Source organism: Coturnix japonica, chromosome 10 (assembly GCF_001577835.2).
Source record: "Coturnix japonica isolate 7356 chromosome 10, Coturnix japonica 2.1, whole genome shotgun sequence".
Lineage (NCBI taxonomy): Eukaryota > Metazoa > Chordata > Aves > Galliformes > Phasianidae > Coturnix > Coturnix japonica.
This window is the reverse complement of record NC_029525.1, coordinates 15,051,307-15,066,221: the sequence shown is the minus strand read 5'-3', so window position 1 is coordinate 15,066,221 and position 14,915 is coordinate 15,051,307. Positions and strand designations below refer to the sequence as shown.

General features: G+C 38.1%; 1 protein-coding gene across 7 annotated transcripts in view; it reads left to right on the top strand.

The window, feature by feature from the left end:
* FAM169B (family with sequence similarity 169 member B) overlaps positions 1 to 14,915 on the top strand; it is a 185,793-nt gene that overhangs the window by 21,795 nt on the left and 149,083 nt on the right. For 5 of the 7 annotated variants that reach the window (XM_015873187.2, XM_032446908.1, XM_015873185.2 and 2 more), the window contains 5 exons: positions 1,216 to 1,301; positions 2,122 to 2,296; positions 7,352 to 7,534; positions 9,250 to 9,378; positions 12,843 to 13,205. In XM_015873187.2, the coding sequence (XP_015728673.1) occupies positions 1,216 to 1,301; positions 2,122 to 2,296; positions 7,352 to 7,534; positions 9,250 to 9,378; positions 12,843 to 12,862 (593 nt within the window). In that variant the 3' untranslated portion in view covers positions 12,863 to 13,205. Of the gene's footprint in view, positions 1 to 1,215; positions 1,302 to 2,121; positions 2,297 to 7,351; positions 7,535 to 9,249; positions 9,379 to 12,842; positions 13,206 to 14,915 lie in introns of those variants that run through there. The other 2 variants (XM_032446909.1, XR_004308540.1) reach the window with 2 other exon arrangements.

The following is a 14,915-nucleotide window of genomic DNA, read 5'->3' as shown; positions in this document are numbered from 1 at the left end:
CTTGCATTTGAAAGCAGAGTGAGGGACTGAGGGAACAGATTGAATCCATCACAGAAAAAGTATGAAACTCCCATGCAAGTTAGTGCATAATGTTTAATGAATTGGACCTGATGCTGCAAGCAAGCATCTGCCCTTGCATGCAATACTTTTTCATTGTTAAACCAGTATGCAAAGTGTAATGCTTTTTGGCACATGCTTTAATAATTTATTTAAAATATAAGTTAGCTAAGCAGAATCTCCAGCCTCAAAGCCAGTGGGAGCTCGTACATTCTGAATCAAAAAGGGTAACTAACCTTTGCACATCAGAGACATTTGTATAACCTGAGGCTAAAACAGGTGAATGATGAATCCTATTAAAGTCATTTCACTTCATTATGTGTAAATTTGTCTCTGGCTGGCAGATGGTTTTTAACTTTCTCGTATTTGTCCTTATTTGGATAGCTTAGAGAACCAGAGGAGAGTGCTCTCCCTTAGGACTGGAGGAATGTGAACTCCATGCTGTTCTGTGCATTGTACTTGTTGCATGGTATCATTCTGTATAAAAATTTTAGGGATGTGTGCCACTGTGTTTAAAGACAATAAAGATATAAGGATGCTTGAACACTCCTGAAATTGTGCCTTAGGAGTGTGTATATTTGTCCTCTCTGCATACATCCGAACTATTGTGAATACCTGTCCATGCAGAGAATTAGGAGGTAACTTTGAAGGTACAGATATATAGAAACTGAGCCACATAGGTAGCTGAAAAGCTGTTTGATATGTGGATATGAAAACTTTTGTTGTTTACTTGTGTGGCTGCCAATATTGGCATGTATGCATGTGGACGGGGGACAGGGGCTGAAAGAAGATTCAATAATGTAATATTTAGCCAGATAGCTCTCTTTGTCCCACACTTAATATGCTGCTGAATAGATACTGTGCAGGAAATGCTTTATTCATATGGTCCATAGGTTGTCATACCAAAGTCGCCTCAATTTCTGAGGAATATTATCTTCACTTGGTGTTTCTTGATGTCTGTTTCATGTGCAGAACTGAAAATTGGATACCAAGAGATGTGGAGGTGAAATTGAAATATAGTAATTGTTTCACTGTGTCATAGCAGATCAAACTAGAGTCAGCTGGAAGGAAAACTAGATACGGGGCTGCTTGTGAGGAGGTTTAGAATCAGACTTCTATGTTATTGCAGTTCACGTGTTTTTCTCTTTCTTTTTGTAGTTTTGGCACTTTATATGAACCAGCGATGGTGGCCTGTTGAAGATGTTGTAAAAACTGCTGACCCTTCTAGAGAGGGGTTGATTTCGGTGAGGATGCTTTTTAAACATTTGACTTTGCCCTGGACACTCCCAGTTAAAGTACTAAGTAATTGTCTTTGCTCTCCTATAGCTCATTCTTTATGTAACCTGTGAGATGAGGGTGATATCTCCCACTGAAGAGAGGCCTGCACACTAACCCTCTGTTAACCATTTTCTGCACACACTTTGTGATTCTGCGGGATTTATTCACACTTGGTTTTAGTTTGCCCTCAATGCCAGAAAGAGGAATAATCAAATGAACAGAAATCAAAGAAAGAAACAGAGTTGAATTGTTATTATTTGTGGAAGCACTGATTTTCAGTGTAAATGTTGTTGGCACCACTTTTGCCTTGATGACCAATATGCTGTGCTCTGTATTTATTCTCTTTTCTTGCTCCGTAAGGTCCTGGCCCGCTTAAGTTCTTTGATGGCATGGCAAGACATGTAATAGCAAAGAGGTGATAGGGATAGCTCATTGAATCTTGACTTTATTTCTCTTTTGGGTAGGATTAGATTGCCTTGATTGTGTTTCAAATCTGTGGCTTTTCTTGGTGCTTTGTAATTCTTCTCTTTGACAACAGGGCTTATTTCAAGCTTTATAACTTGTTTGTAAATTATTCTGTGCCTTCTAGATGAAGGGTGGAACACTGGAAAGAATTGTTTTTATTATTCTATCTGAACCAATTAATGAGGTGTTTTCCCCAGATTAAGGGTACATTTTTCCTGACCTCTTTCCTCACAGCTTCTTTAATTTTGATACTGTACACGAAAGGCAAAATACAGTTTTCTGTTTCATTTTTCCTTTGTCTGTTTTTGTTTCTTCACTAAGGTCCAGACGTTTGGAGAAAGGATTGTCCTCTTTGTTCTAAACTACATTATTTTTGGAATGCCGGAAGGGAATTCATCTAATGGTGCGTTCTTTCTACCTCACTCTGCCACTGAGTGTGCCAAGATACTCTGGAGAGATGGAGAGGCTGTTGCCTTTTACTCGGTGAAGATGAAAGGTAAGGTCATGTTAGAGGCATGTTCCATTAGCTCCTAGTAGCCAGAAGTGCAATACTTTTNTTACATTTTTATATCGAATCTCTCTCAGAGTGAATCTGGGGAAGAAGCTTTCCCAGAATTTGGAAGCCATCCGTACTACTTTCATTTTAACATGATGGTTCCAAACTCTATTCTCAATTACAGTGAGTGATCTAAGGTAGCGTTGTATTCAAATAAAATGTGCTTTATTACAGCCAACAAGGTTGCATATCTACAAACAAAGAATGCAAGGCTTGCTTACAGAACAGAGAACTGCATCTCAGAAACAGCAGTATCTGGAAGAAAGGAGTATAGTTTCTTGTGGGAAGACAGTGTACCAGGCAAGAAATGGTAGTATCCCTGGATGTGGAAGGAGCAGTGGTTAGGTTACTTAAGAAGCATATGTATACACTAAATCTTGGTTTATCCAGTTGTGGTGCTCCTGGCTTAAAGGATGATGTTTGACAGATGTTGTCATTAGTCAATTAACTTGCACAGAAAAACATGAGGTCATATTTGATTCTTTATTCATACCTACACCAGTATAAGTCTGAGGAAAGGCTTTTATTAAAATGAGTGTTTACATTAAAGCAGGTGTATTGCTATCTAGTGTGGAAAAGGCTTCATTAGAGTAACTCCAGGTGTGCAGTTGGGTAATATGTACCCTCCTTCAAAATCTGATTATCTGCCTGTGTTTATCTTGTCCTCTTGATGCTATCAGCTTAAATGTAGAGAAGTTGGTATCTGTGGAGGCAGATGTGTTGTTAAAGTCAGCAATCAGTAATCATCTGTCAAAAAGGGGAGAATAAGAAACAAGTTGAGAGCTGTGCAAATGTCAATTGCTTTAGCCACTGGAGGACAGTCTTCTCTGAAGAGTCTCAAAGGGCAGCAGCAGTAAGAGCTGTTCTGCTCTTCATCTGCCTTGGGATGTGTGAAATCCTTATTCATACGGAGATATAGCTTGTACCTCAGCTGTTAAGAAACAGTGCTACTGTACTATCATTTTGCAACTAATGATTAGGGAATCTTGAGTACATATCTGTGATGATGCTGATGAACTTCTTCGGAATTGGCAAATGCTTCCATGACCGTGCTGCATTTTCCTTTAAGTCTGAATTTCAGAGCAAAGCCTCTGAAAAGAAACATTTCTGTGTTTCTCTTCTGTAGTGATTAATGCATCAGTAAAATAAATTTGCACAGTAGTCCTTTATGAGTGTTGTATTAGCCAAGTTGAAAATGTTTCCAAGTAAATTAAGAGTTTTAAACCATGTCCATGTAAAATACAAGTCCTTCGAGTCCAGCTTTGTCGGCGTCTGTCTTTTGTTGCCAGTGCTCTTTTTCTCTGGGTAGCTGTGTTTGTAAGTTTTTGGCCTGTGTCAAAAAATACTGCAGTGTTTTGCCAAAGCCTTTTTGGGAAGCTTGAAACGAGTGTTTTTTTACCCCCTTTTCTATTTTCTGTGTATATTTGGAGAATAATTCTGCTTTCTGAAGCTCTGTGATTTCAATTTCACATCTGCCATGCTCTGGCTGATCCTATTCTCTCTGCTTTATGGAAGAGCCTTGGATTGATTATTCTGGAAACAAACTAAGTATCTTCTCTTTGAAACCGTATATTACACAGTTGTTCTAGATTGGGTTTTTTTTTTTTGCAACTTTTTCATTTTATTTTGTTTTATTGTTCCCCTCTTACTATTCTGCTTTGAACATTCAGCAAGAGCAGCTTTCTGGACTAGAAGTTACATTGCTCTGAACCTCTTTTACAGCTTCTGGGCCTGGAAAGAAATGATTTTCTTCTGTACCCACTAAATGATTCTGATTCCCCTTATTCCTGTGCTGTGCAGTTCCCTGGCCATTCTCTACGGTATTATTTTATCCAGTATGTAATTGAGAGTGTCATGCTGATGTTGCGTTCAACTGTATTTTTCATCTGTGGATTTTCCAATATCTAAAGTATGGCAAAAAACATGCTTCGGTGGAGACAAATAAGCCAGAACAAATCCGTGGAGCATAGCTATCTCAGACATGGATTTTCTATGTGAATCATAGAAGTGATGACCAAGGAGGAGAGAGTCTCTTCTATCTTTGCTACAGATCTAGTGTGCCATTGTGCAAGCTAAATTTTCAGTGGACATCATTGATTCCAGTTAACCAGCTTGACAATATTGTACAAAGTGAACTTTGTGATTTCGTCTCAGTTCAACATATCCATCCATCTTTTGAACATCCTTAACTGAATCTGTTTTGGTAGTGTAGCTAAAAATGGATGGATGGTTTTGAGCACTCACATTGCTCAGGGATGCAGTGACTTTAAGTCAGTGCCTTGAGACAGTTTGGCAACTGCTGACACTGGTTGTCCTGCACCTGTTGTGTAGATAAACAGAAGACTCATTCTTCAAGGCTATCGGTTTTCCTGAGCATTAGACACCTTTATTAAAACAAAATTTATTCATGACTACACAGATCATCACCCTAACCTCTCTGGTATGTGCCTATTCCTATCCAATGACAGGCATGCAGCATTTACCACTGGGTGTACTAAAGATTGATGAGATGTACTAAGCCACTAATGAGGCTGATAAGACACATTGTCACGTGCCAAGATAAATGTCTTCAATTTTATCTATGTCAGCAGCTTCCATATTAGACAGCTGATGAGTTAGACCTCACTGAATGCAGCTACTTAAAGGTACGACAGGAAATCAGTTTCCTGTCCTTGGGTCTTACTTTGCAAATGGTGGCTTTGCAGAAAGCTTTCATATAGATACTTCAGTTTTTACATTTGTTCTATACTTTTTCCAGGTATTCCTTTCAGATTTTTTTTTCTTGACATCCTCTAAATCTGTGTGAAAACCTCTGAAATACTGTGGGATTTTTTGGTGTCGGTGTAGGATTAATGACTGCTGTTATTGATGCTACTTTTTGTGCAAAGTGGCTATGCAATTCTCTGAAAACCTTTTATTTTTATGTATAGAAGATTAGTAATTGCTGAAAATGGATTTTTGCCACCTTCACATTAGTGTGCAACAGTCAGCGGAATGTAGAAGACTGTGCAAATATATCAGTGAGGGAGTCCGAGGGTTCTCTGAGCCTGCCAGGAGTGTCCGAGTCTGTTTAAGGATTGAGGGTAACAAAACTCTTTTATGCTGTCAAGTCAGCTGCATTGGACAATGGGTGTAAGCACACTGTCATGGAACTTGGGGGCTGTTTGTTGAAGAGCAGTATCAAACACTTTAACGGGTAACACCAGAATATGTCAAAAATGATTATAAATTATCAGATTGTTTTTGAAAGCAGCTACATGAGCCATAATCTCAAAGCTGGTTATCTCTAGAAATAAAAAATAATATTAATTTTTCACAAGTTGCATACATTTCTTGTAGGAAAAAAGTTATCAGAATTGAAGCTAACCTGACAGGCAATTAGCTGGGATCTTGTTGGACAGTTGTTTTTCTCTCCCTGTGTTTTCTAGCAATAATATTTTAACATGCATTTCTAAGGTAGATTGAAGGTTCTGGTTGTAATAAAAATTAAATGACTACATACCAGTCAAGACATGAATTCATTTAATTTTATTGGAGTCGCACACACATTCTCACATATAAATTCACACGGCGGAATGACCCTTACATTCTGTTCAGCAGAAATGCTCCCCACCCTTTCTGTAGTCACTCAGGCTGCAGAAAGCCTGTCCAAACACGTGTGTGCCAAGTCAACTTGTTCAGCAGGGAAACATTCAGTATGCACAACCTTGTTTTGTTTTTTTTTTTCTCCTGGTTTGTGGCTCTTTGGGAATGCTAATGGCTGTCTGCTTTCCTATCCTTGTAAGATCTGTTTATGATTTTGCTGTCTCATAAGATGGTCATTTGGCGTTTGTGACCTAACCCAGCAGATCAAAGGCTTTCAAAGGGCAGGCTGTATAAATGCTTTCATCCCCATTGCCAGTGCCCGTGTTTTCCCTGTCTCTTCCCTCACCTCAGGACTTAGTATGTGTGTTTCAGCAATGAAACAAACCTTTAAACAAAGTGAATCAGACCCCAGTGGTCTCCTCTGGGCCACTGTTAGCTTATGATAACCTCTTTGCTGTTGGATTGGAACTAGAATTAACACGACCTTCATTTCAAAGGTTTTTGTTTATTTTATTTCAAATGTCTGTAGGCTACAACTCTTCTGTTTTCCAGGGAGAAGGTGAGGAATGGTTTCGTGGTTTCTATATTTACAGTGCCTTTAGACATTACAAATTTTTGTTGTCTTCTCAACAAAATTAGGAGCACAAACACAAATCACTCAACTGCTGGACTTGCCACCACAGCAGTCTCATAAGGATTTATAGGAAACGGACTGTATGCGTTAATAAGAAGCTTATAAAGTCACTTGCAACATGCAGGAATTCTTAAAGCTATTGATTCATGAGAAGTTTGTCCCATTTTTACACTGTATGGTGCAGTACTGCTGGACTACAACATCTCTGTTGGGCTCTCAGCTAACAACAGATTTCTTGGCTCATGAAAAAAGAACAACTACCCATCATATGTTACAAGGTGACAAACACCACCACAAACCAACAATGTGCTTGAAAATGCGTTTGAAGTTAAGTGCACACTTTGATTAAGCAGGGGTGGACCAGGCCTGAATGTGAATGGATTGGTTATGTAGTTACGCATTCTTGCTGTATGGCTGAGAATGTGTGTGATGTGGGTTACTGCTAAAATGGAGAGCTATGGCCTTGACCAATCTGAGTCTAGAATTAAATATATTCATGTGTGCTTTGCTGAATTAGTATCCTGGAAGAAGTGTAATCAAGTGAGGCTTCACAAATAACCAGCAAAAGCTACTCAATGCCGTCTAAAAAGTAAACTTTCACTTAATTTTGCTATGGGGTTGTGATAAAGAGAAAGTGGATTGTATTAAAAGTCTTGATGTAGAGGTATCAAGGCAGTATTTATGGTTAGAATCACACTGCAGTTAGTTACTGCAGCAATATCAATTTTGTTTTTAAATTAATATGTATGTATTTTTTTTTTACCATCTTCTTTCAGGGAGTCTGTGTGATGGTTCTACCAGTCAATGTTACATGCTGCCAGTTTTGGATACTATATTTGTCCAGAGAAAGTATCGAAGAGGTGGCCTAGGGATGAAAATGCTGCGTGATTTCTGTCAGTCTTTCAAGACTGAGGATGCCTTGGGGATCAGCTGCCCTATTTCTGCTGCCATGTATCAAGGTAAATTGTTTGATGTGGAAACGTTAGGTAAGGGTCATGTATAATGTATAAATTTCAATATGGTCACGGTAGGATTTTCTTAACTGTAAGTGTTCAGTGCACTTGTCTGAACTGAACTGTTTTTATCATAGTTAACTTTCTTGAGATATTTAGAACTTTCTGGGGAAAGGTAGGACAATATTTATGTAAAACAATTACAATGCATACTTCCTCTTTGACTCTTTGCATCCTTATCTTGCTGTCTATGAGAAATAGAACTATGTCAGTGCCCTGGATGGTGACTTATCAGCTCTGTTTACATGGGAGAGAATTGCAAGAAGTTGTCAAGCCTACACTATGAATTTAATGCTCCTGTAGGTGCTGTATTTTTTAATGAAAAAAAAAAAGTAAAAAAATTACATGCAACAAACTACACACTTGGGTTCTTCTCATGTGTCCAGTCTTATTGGTACTTTTGTTGTTATTGGTGATCTTTAAACACTTGCCACTTCTACAAGATCAATAAGTAGTTTTATTTCTTGATGTTCAGGTTGGATTTCTGGTTTCACTAGTAAAATTTTCAGGACATATCTCTGATAACATTATTGGTAAGAACTTCCTTCTTTAGAGGAGTATTTTTCTAAAAAAAAAAGTCAGTCTCTCTGTATGGTATAGAGTCTTTGCTGTCATTTTTAGGAGGGCTTTTCTATCAATTTATGACTTTGCATCCATATCCTAATGAATGTCAACAGAATTTTTACTGTATCTATAGTCAGAATGTATCTATAGTCGGAATGCACAGCTAATGTACACCAGGAGTTCCTAATGGACTGATATTTGTAACTTCAGGAAAGAATAGTGTTTACAACATTCTTTCTCTTTGCCCAGTAAAATCAGTTTTTCCTATGGCAGCCATCAATGGTTCTAATTGTTTTTTGGGGGAGGTCTCTATGAAAATACTGGTACTGTAAGTCAGATGTTGAATATATATTGCTTACATTGGAGTTGACTTTTTTTCTTTCACTTGCATCACGATCTGATACTTCAGATACTTTCAGTTAAATAAGCGAAGCACGCCTAAAATTGATTGTATATCCAAATTATATTGATCTCTCATTGTACAGACGGTGGTAGGAATCCATGGAAATACAGTTTCTAAAGACAGTCACACATCTGACATATGTAACTGTTTTGTTCCTCTGTTAGTCCTTCATATTTTCTGTTTTCCCCGTCCAAAGAAATAAATAAACAGCAGCAGAATGTAGCAGTGGAATGGAAAGTGGTACTGATGCAGAAACAATCTGATATGAAATTTTGGCTATAAATAGAAAATAAAGAATCATTCATATCTGCTAAAGCTGGAAGATACTGAAGCAACTTTCATTTCAGAGTACTGAGGGCAAAAAAACACACATTACTTTTAATTTAAAACCTGCCGTGTTTCTGGAGGTAATTTTGTGATGCAGGCCCTGCAGAAGTCTTTGCAAAATTTCTGTGCTCATGAGGAAGTAATCTAAACTGAAGCAGATAGACAGAATGCAGCAGTTTTTGTCTGGGCCATTCCGCATTGCTTTTCTCTGAAAGCACCACCTGCAAGAAAAAGGAAGATGAGAAGAGAGAAGAAAAGGAACTAATGGAAGTAGGTCTCAGAGAATTTCCAGGATAAAATACACTCCCCCTTCCATTGTACTTTTCACTCATTCATGCTTTTTTACCTTTTGATTTTTCCTGTTCAGTTTGCCTGAAGTACTTGCAGACTTACCCTGAGGAGCAGAAGCGACTGTGGGAGGTGGAAGCACCAGGAGACTGGAGCCAGCGAGTGAATATCTGGTTAAAAATTCTGATGGAATCATCCCTTTCAGGAAGTAAGTTAAAGTCTGAATGTGGACACATTAGTTGTATAAAGATACGAATTAAAATCAAAGGTTAGGTAGTGATAAAAGGTAGTGAAACCACTGAGTACGCATTCCAGTTCACTGGTCTTTCCCAGTAAACAGGATGTTTCTTAGAAAGCATGAGGTAATGAAACTGAACTACACAGAATCTGAGAGGGATTGAACAAATCAATCTTAGCATGAAGTGTCTGTAACTCTCATTGCAGTGCACTTAGAGCAGGTTAGAAGTTCGCCCAAAGTAACAGTTGTTGCACAGCACAGTGTCTGGGTTATGGAGAGGGGTTTGCATCTTTGAAATTATTACAGAGGATAAATGTATATGGCCAGGGGGCAGTGTTTAATTACTTTCAATTTGTTGCCAGTATCATTCTTGGATGGAAGCACAAACATTTTCATTATGGCTTTTGGAAGATTTAAAGTTGTTTCCTACGGGGTAAATCCCTCTTGCTGGGAGCGTTTTCTGCCTACTTCATAAAAGACAGCAACAGAGTGGAAACCCTTTTGACAGTTCATATGGGGATCTTGTTGATGCAATCTGTTCAGCTGGCCTGGGGATCCAGACAGGCCCCTCTGCTGGGGCACAGCACACAAGCTGTGATCAGCATTAGATTGCAAAAGAAGGGCACACATTGTCTTTTTCTGAAAGTGCAGAGCAAGGAGTGCTACAGAGCAAATTGCTCCCACCCCTTTCCACATCTGTCCTTCTTTGTCTGGCTTGGGGACCTTTAGCTAAAACATTGTGTTTCATCTTGCCTGCAGAACCCCACAGGAGAATCAGGCCAGAATTTTGCCCTAGGCTGAGTTTCTCTGAAGCCATTATATTTATGTTCCTCAGGCTTTAAGACAGCAAATCTGGTGTTCATTTTTCCTTTTATCCGTCTTGCTCAGTTCAGTTTATTAATGGCAATTGAAGAGAACTATGATCAGATCATCAAAAAGAGATCAGATCCTAGAGGAGAGGGTAATTTCTTTTTTCATTCTTCTTTTTGCCATCTTCAACAAAAATAAACAAAGAGAAACAACTTGAAACACAGGTAAATATAATTCCACTGGAGTGGCTGTCAGTTAGAAATACATGTGAGGCCTGGGATCTGCCTTGGGGATAGAAACTGTGCATTTCTGTCTACAAAAAGAAAGAAAAGGGAAACTATAAACCAGTAACGGCAGGTAGGGAGCTGGGGTAGTAGGGATGGGTGGGGGTCTGTCTGATAAGTAGATTGTGAGCTCTGGTGTGTTGTTTCTAGCAGAGGAGAGCAAAAGCCACTGAAGTTAGTTCTTAAATACATAATAAAAATCTGCTTTTTAAATTATATTCTCTACTCTGGTGCACAGCTCACCAGGCAGCACTTTTCTTTACACAGAATGTGCTGAACAGGCTTTGCTTTATCTGTCTTCAGTGGAAAATCAAATCTCTATTAAAAATAGTATTTTAAAACATTGTGTAATAGAGGTATTATTTCTGTTTACCTATAGGATCTCCTTGTGTATTTGTAATGTGTGAATTACACACCCAGGAGATTACCAATTGAGAGCACAGAATAAATAATACCTGATAAAATTTGGGGATGATGTCCCTGTATGTGCCTTGTCCTAAACACAGGGTTAGGCCTATGTAGTTTTGGTGAGGAAATGAGAATTTTTCAGGGCTTCATGCTGTCTGGTAGCAGATAGTAGAAAAGCAGAAACATTCTCTGAGTGGAGGAAATGTGCTTTTGAGGAGGACCTGTCATACTGCTTGCCATAAATGCAAGGAGAAATTTGTGTTTCTAGAGCTGTGGTATAGGGTCAAAGAAGAGGAGTATGATGTAGCATAGTATGGAAACCATTGGAGTTATGCTCTTACCTGTTGTTGCATGTGGGCACTTTCAGTTGAATGTATAGTCACTTGGGAATGGGGTGCTTCATTCCTATTTGTTCTGTTGTGTAGAAAGAAAAACACAATGTAAATCAACATTGTCAGCTACAATCTGGATCTATGGCAACAATCGCAAAAGTAGACCAGTCTTCTGCTGTGATTTCTTAGATTCCTGTCAACACTGGAGATGCTTTTCAATGTTTTGGAACAAAATTATTAAAAAAAAAAAAAAGAAAAAAAAGAAAAAAATGTTTGTATTACGTTGTATTTTCCAAGTCTCAGGAATGAACACTGTTAAAGCTGTTGTGAGAATTTTACAATCCTGGGTATTCCAAAAATATTTCTGCAGCCTTGAGGTTAGAGTTCTTAATTTTGCAAGGTTGTGTGGCTGCATCTAGTGGCAATACAGATAAACTGCAGCACCGTGATACTTCAGTTTGATTGTGCATAGATGCATAAAATATCCATGTATACATATATCTATGAAACTCAGCCTCCTTAGCATGTCATCACCCATAGCTGCAATCATTCATATTGAGTTAATTCTTATTGTCTGAAGAATGGAGAGGTTTACTTACAGCAAATACCCCCAGCGATGGAAACATGGTGACATTTTTCTGCGGCCGACAGGAGAAACAGAAATCCTTTAACATGATTGTTTGAATCCTAGTTGCAGAATCTCCAAGCACTAATTTAATGTATTTCAAATGGGTGCTTATAATCTTTTCTCTGAGTTGTTCAGAATATCTGCATTTTTTGAGAAGAAGGTTGTGGATTTTATGGGCTTTAGAGATTATTAATTCAGCAGAACTTTCAGGCTAAGGTAGACCCAGGGTAACTTGGTTTTTAGTACAGCTGTTCACCGTAAGGAGCTAAAAATAAGATTCTGAAGGTTTAAGTGCTCCCATGTAACACAGCATCTGCATTCACTTGGTTTTGATAGTAAACTTTCTGCAGTTCAGCATTGTCTGGTCTTTCTTTCTCTTCAAGTAATAATCAAAATTAGATCTGCTTAGTGCAACTTGGCTGTTGTCTGCAAGTTTTGTCGTGATTGTGATTGGTTTGGGAACTCTTTCAAGTGTGGGGCTTTAAATATTGAAGTGCTAGTCAGGAAGCTGTTAGAAAGCAGAGATAGCTGTTTCTTCATCAAGCAGATTAAATTGGTTTTTGTAGTACTGTCATCATCTGCCCTGTTTTGTTTAATTAACAAAAGCAAGGTAAGGGGAAGCACCCAAACAGCTTTTTTTTAATGTGTTTTTGAAGTAAAAATTTATATGAAAATCTGCTGCTCCTGGGGGAGCCATAGCAGTGCTGACCCCTGTGGTGTTGACTCTCACATTGTATGTTGTGGTCATGGCTCTAGGGCCCACCCAGTCAGATAAAGGCTTCATATACTTCCAGTTTTCTTAATGCTGATGCTTCTGGAAATGTAGGCAGAGCAACAGGAAAGGAGTTGTTGATTGTAAACAATGCAGCATAGTTTTTTGGCCTTGCATGTTTTTGGGGATGTTGAGTGACACAGGCAAGTCAATTCTTATGTTGATTTTGTATAATCTGATGTTCTTGGTTCTAATTTCAGGGCATGGAATTCATTCTTGATGTTGAGAAAGAGGCAGGAGGTGTCACAGGAAAATAAAGAAGATGGCAAGCAGTAGGAACTCTAAACTCACAGAGGTCTGAGCAGCAGGACACAGAGCAAAGTGAAGGTAATAGTAACAATGCAAAGGATCCAGAAGAGAAGCAGATCCTCGGGATGCTGGAGACAAGGCCATCAAATGATTCAGAATTATACCATAACTGCACTCTCAAAATACAGCAAAATCTCAGTCTAGTTTAAAAAAAAATGTAATTGAATGTTCATAATTTGTAACACCAGAGAGATTTTTTCAGGTAAAGGAACATGTTCTGTGTCTTGTTTTAATAAAGCTTTTCTTTACTGATGGTCTTTTTTTTTTTTTTTTTTTTTTTTTTCTTACCGAGTGATTGAGCCCAGTTATTTCCCTGCTCAGGAAAGATTTTAATGGATTGCGTGAGATGACCAAAAGGGAATAATTGGAGGGCTCGTAGATACTGATGTAAGAAGATATTTCTATGGAAACCACATCCTGCATTATGGAAGAGTGATACCACAACACACATTGGTATCAGAATGACAGCTGTAACCTTCCTTTGAAAGTGAACAATTGATGTTTCAATTTCTTTCATTTGAACTTTTCTGGCAGAAAAATCTGCCTTAAACCCTATGGTGGACAGGAGGTTATACAAACTCCATTAATGCAGAAAAAGTTTGGTACACAGAAGAGGGTGAGCTACAGATTCAGACACTGTGATCATTCTATGAGTGATTTTAGAATATAGCATTTTGTGTATATTACATATTGCATGTTTTATTTCAGGTAGGATCTTTTCTATTTTATTTAATTAACATAGAAGTGTAACAGATTTCACCAGATTACTTGATGGCTTGATGAAGGAATCTTGTTCACTGAAAACTGATTCTGAATTAAATTCTTTTTAGTGAGAATTTTCTAATGCTTGAACATTGTATTAATAATCGAAAGTGAATTCTTAAGAATCAGATCTTTAGTCTTGAGGGGAATTCTTTATGAAGAGATGAGCCCAGTGGTGAACAGCACTAGTGTCTTGAGGATCCTGAAGAGATTTAGCAGCCTGAAATTCTTAAATAGGTGTCTTAGAAGTATTGGTAGCTATTTCTTTCCAGAAACAAATCCAGTACCAGCCTTAGTCATGTTCCTATGGTTCTTCTGTCTCAAAGAGAATAGGAGAATACAGTTAGGACCAACTTCATTTTCAGGTTGATGGGCTGCTGAGGAATACAAGCTTGCTCTTCATTCTTTCATAAATATGTGCTTATGGAACAATTACTCTAAATATTTATTTATAATTTTTTGTTGATATTTGTGCTTTAATGTATCTTATTCATTTAGAAGCTTTGATCTTGACAGTCCAAAGGACCTAAGAGAGTCTGAAGCAAAAACAGGTGTAGTATCTTCACTGTCATAAGAGAATGTAATAGAGAAAGCACAAATATCTTTTTCTCCCAGTGAAAATTCTTTTATTGGAATCTGTTTATTCAATTGTGGAATGATTTCAGCGTACTGTGAAAGTTGGCAGAGTTTTGAAAGAGCATTGCAATTATTGGATTTAGATTTTCAAAATATTATATTTCAATTATTTCTGAATGTACTCTCTCAGAGTTGTCTTGACATGATGGCATTTTTGCTTAGGAGACAAGAAGGTAAGTGTTTGTGCATGGGAGGGATGCACAGGGATGCTAGCATTTCCTAACTGCTGAGACGTACGGTTGTAAATCATTGTGGCATTCTTAATGGTGAACATGCACTGTGAAACTCATGTGATGCGGTGAAATTAAGAGAGATTTGTTTCAATGTTTTGTCTTTAATGGGCACAATGGCTGCACTGTATTACTGGAATGTTGAGTTGATCTAGCATCATCTTAATGTTGCCACGAGATGGCACTGTTAGATAGCTTAATGTTGTCATGTCTTAGGTGTTTGAGACAGTGCCCAAGATTTAAACACATCGTTGGTTGGCTTGACTTTTCCAGAGAAAGGTTACTTGCTAAGAGAAAGGAGGATTGGGGTGCAGTAAAGCTCATTTTGTGTTTGCT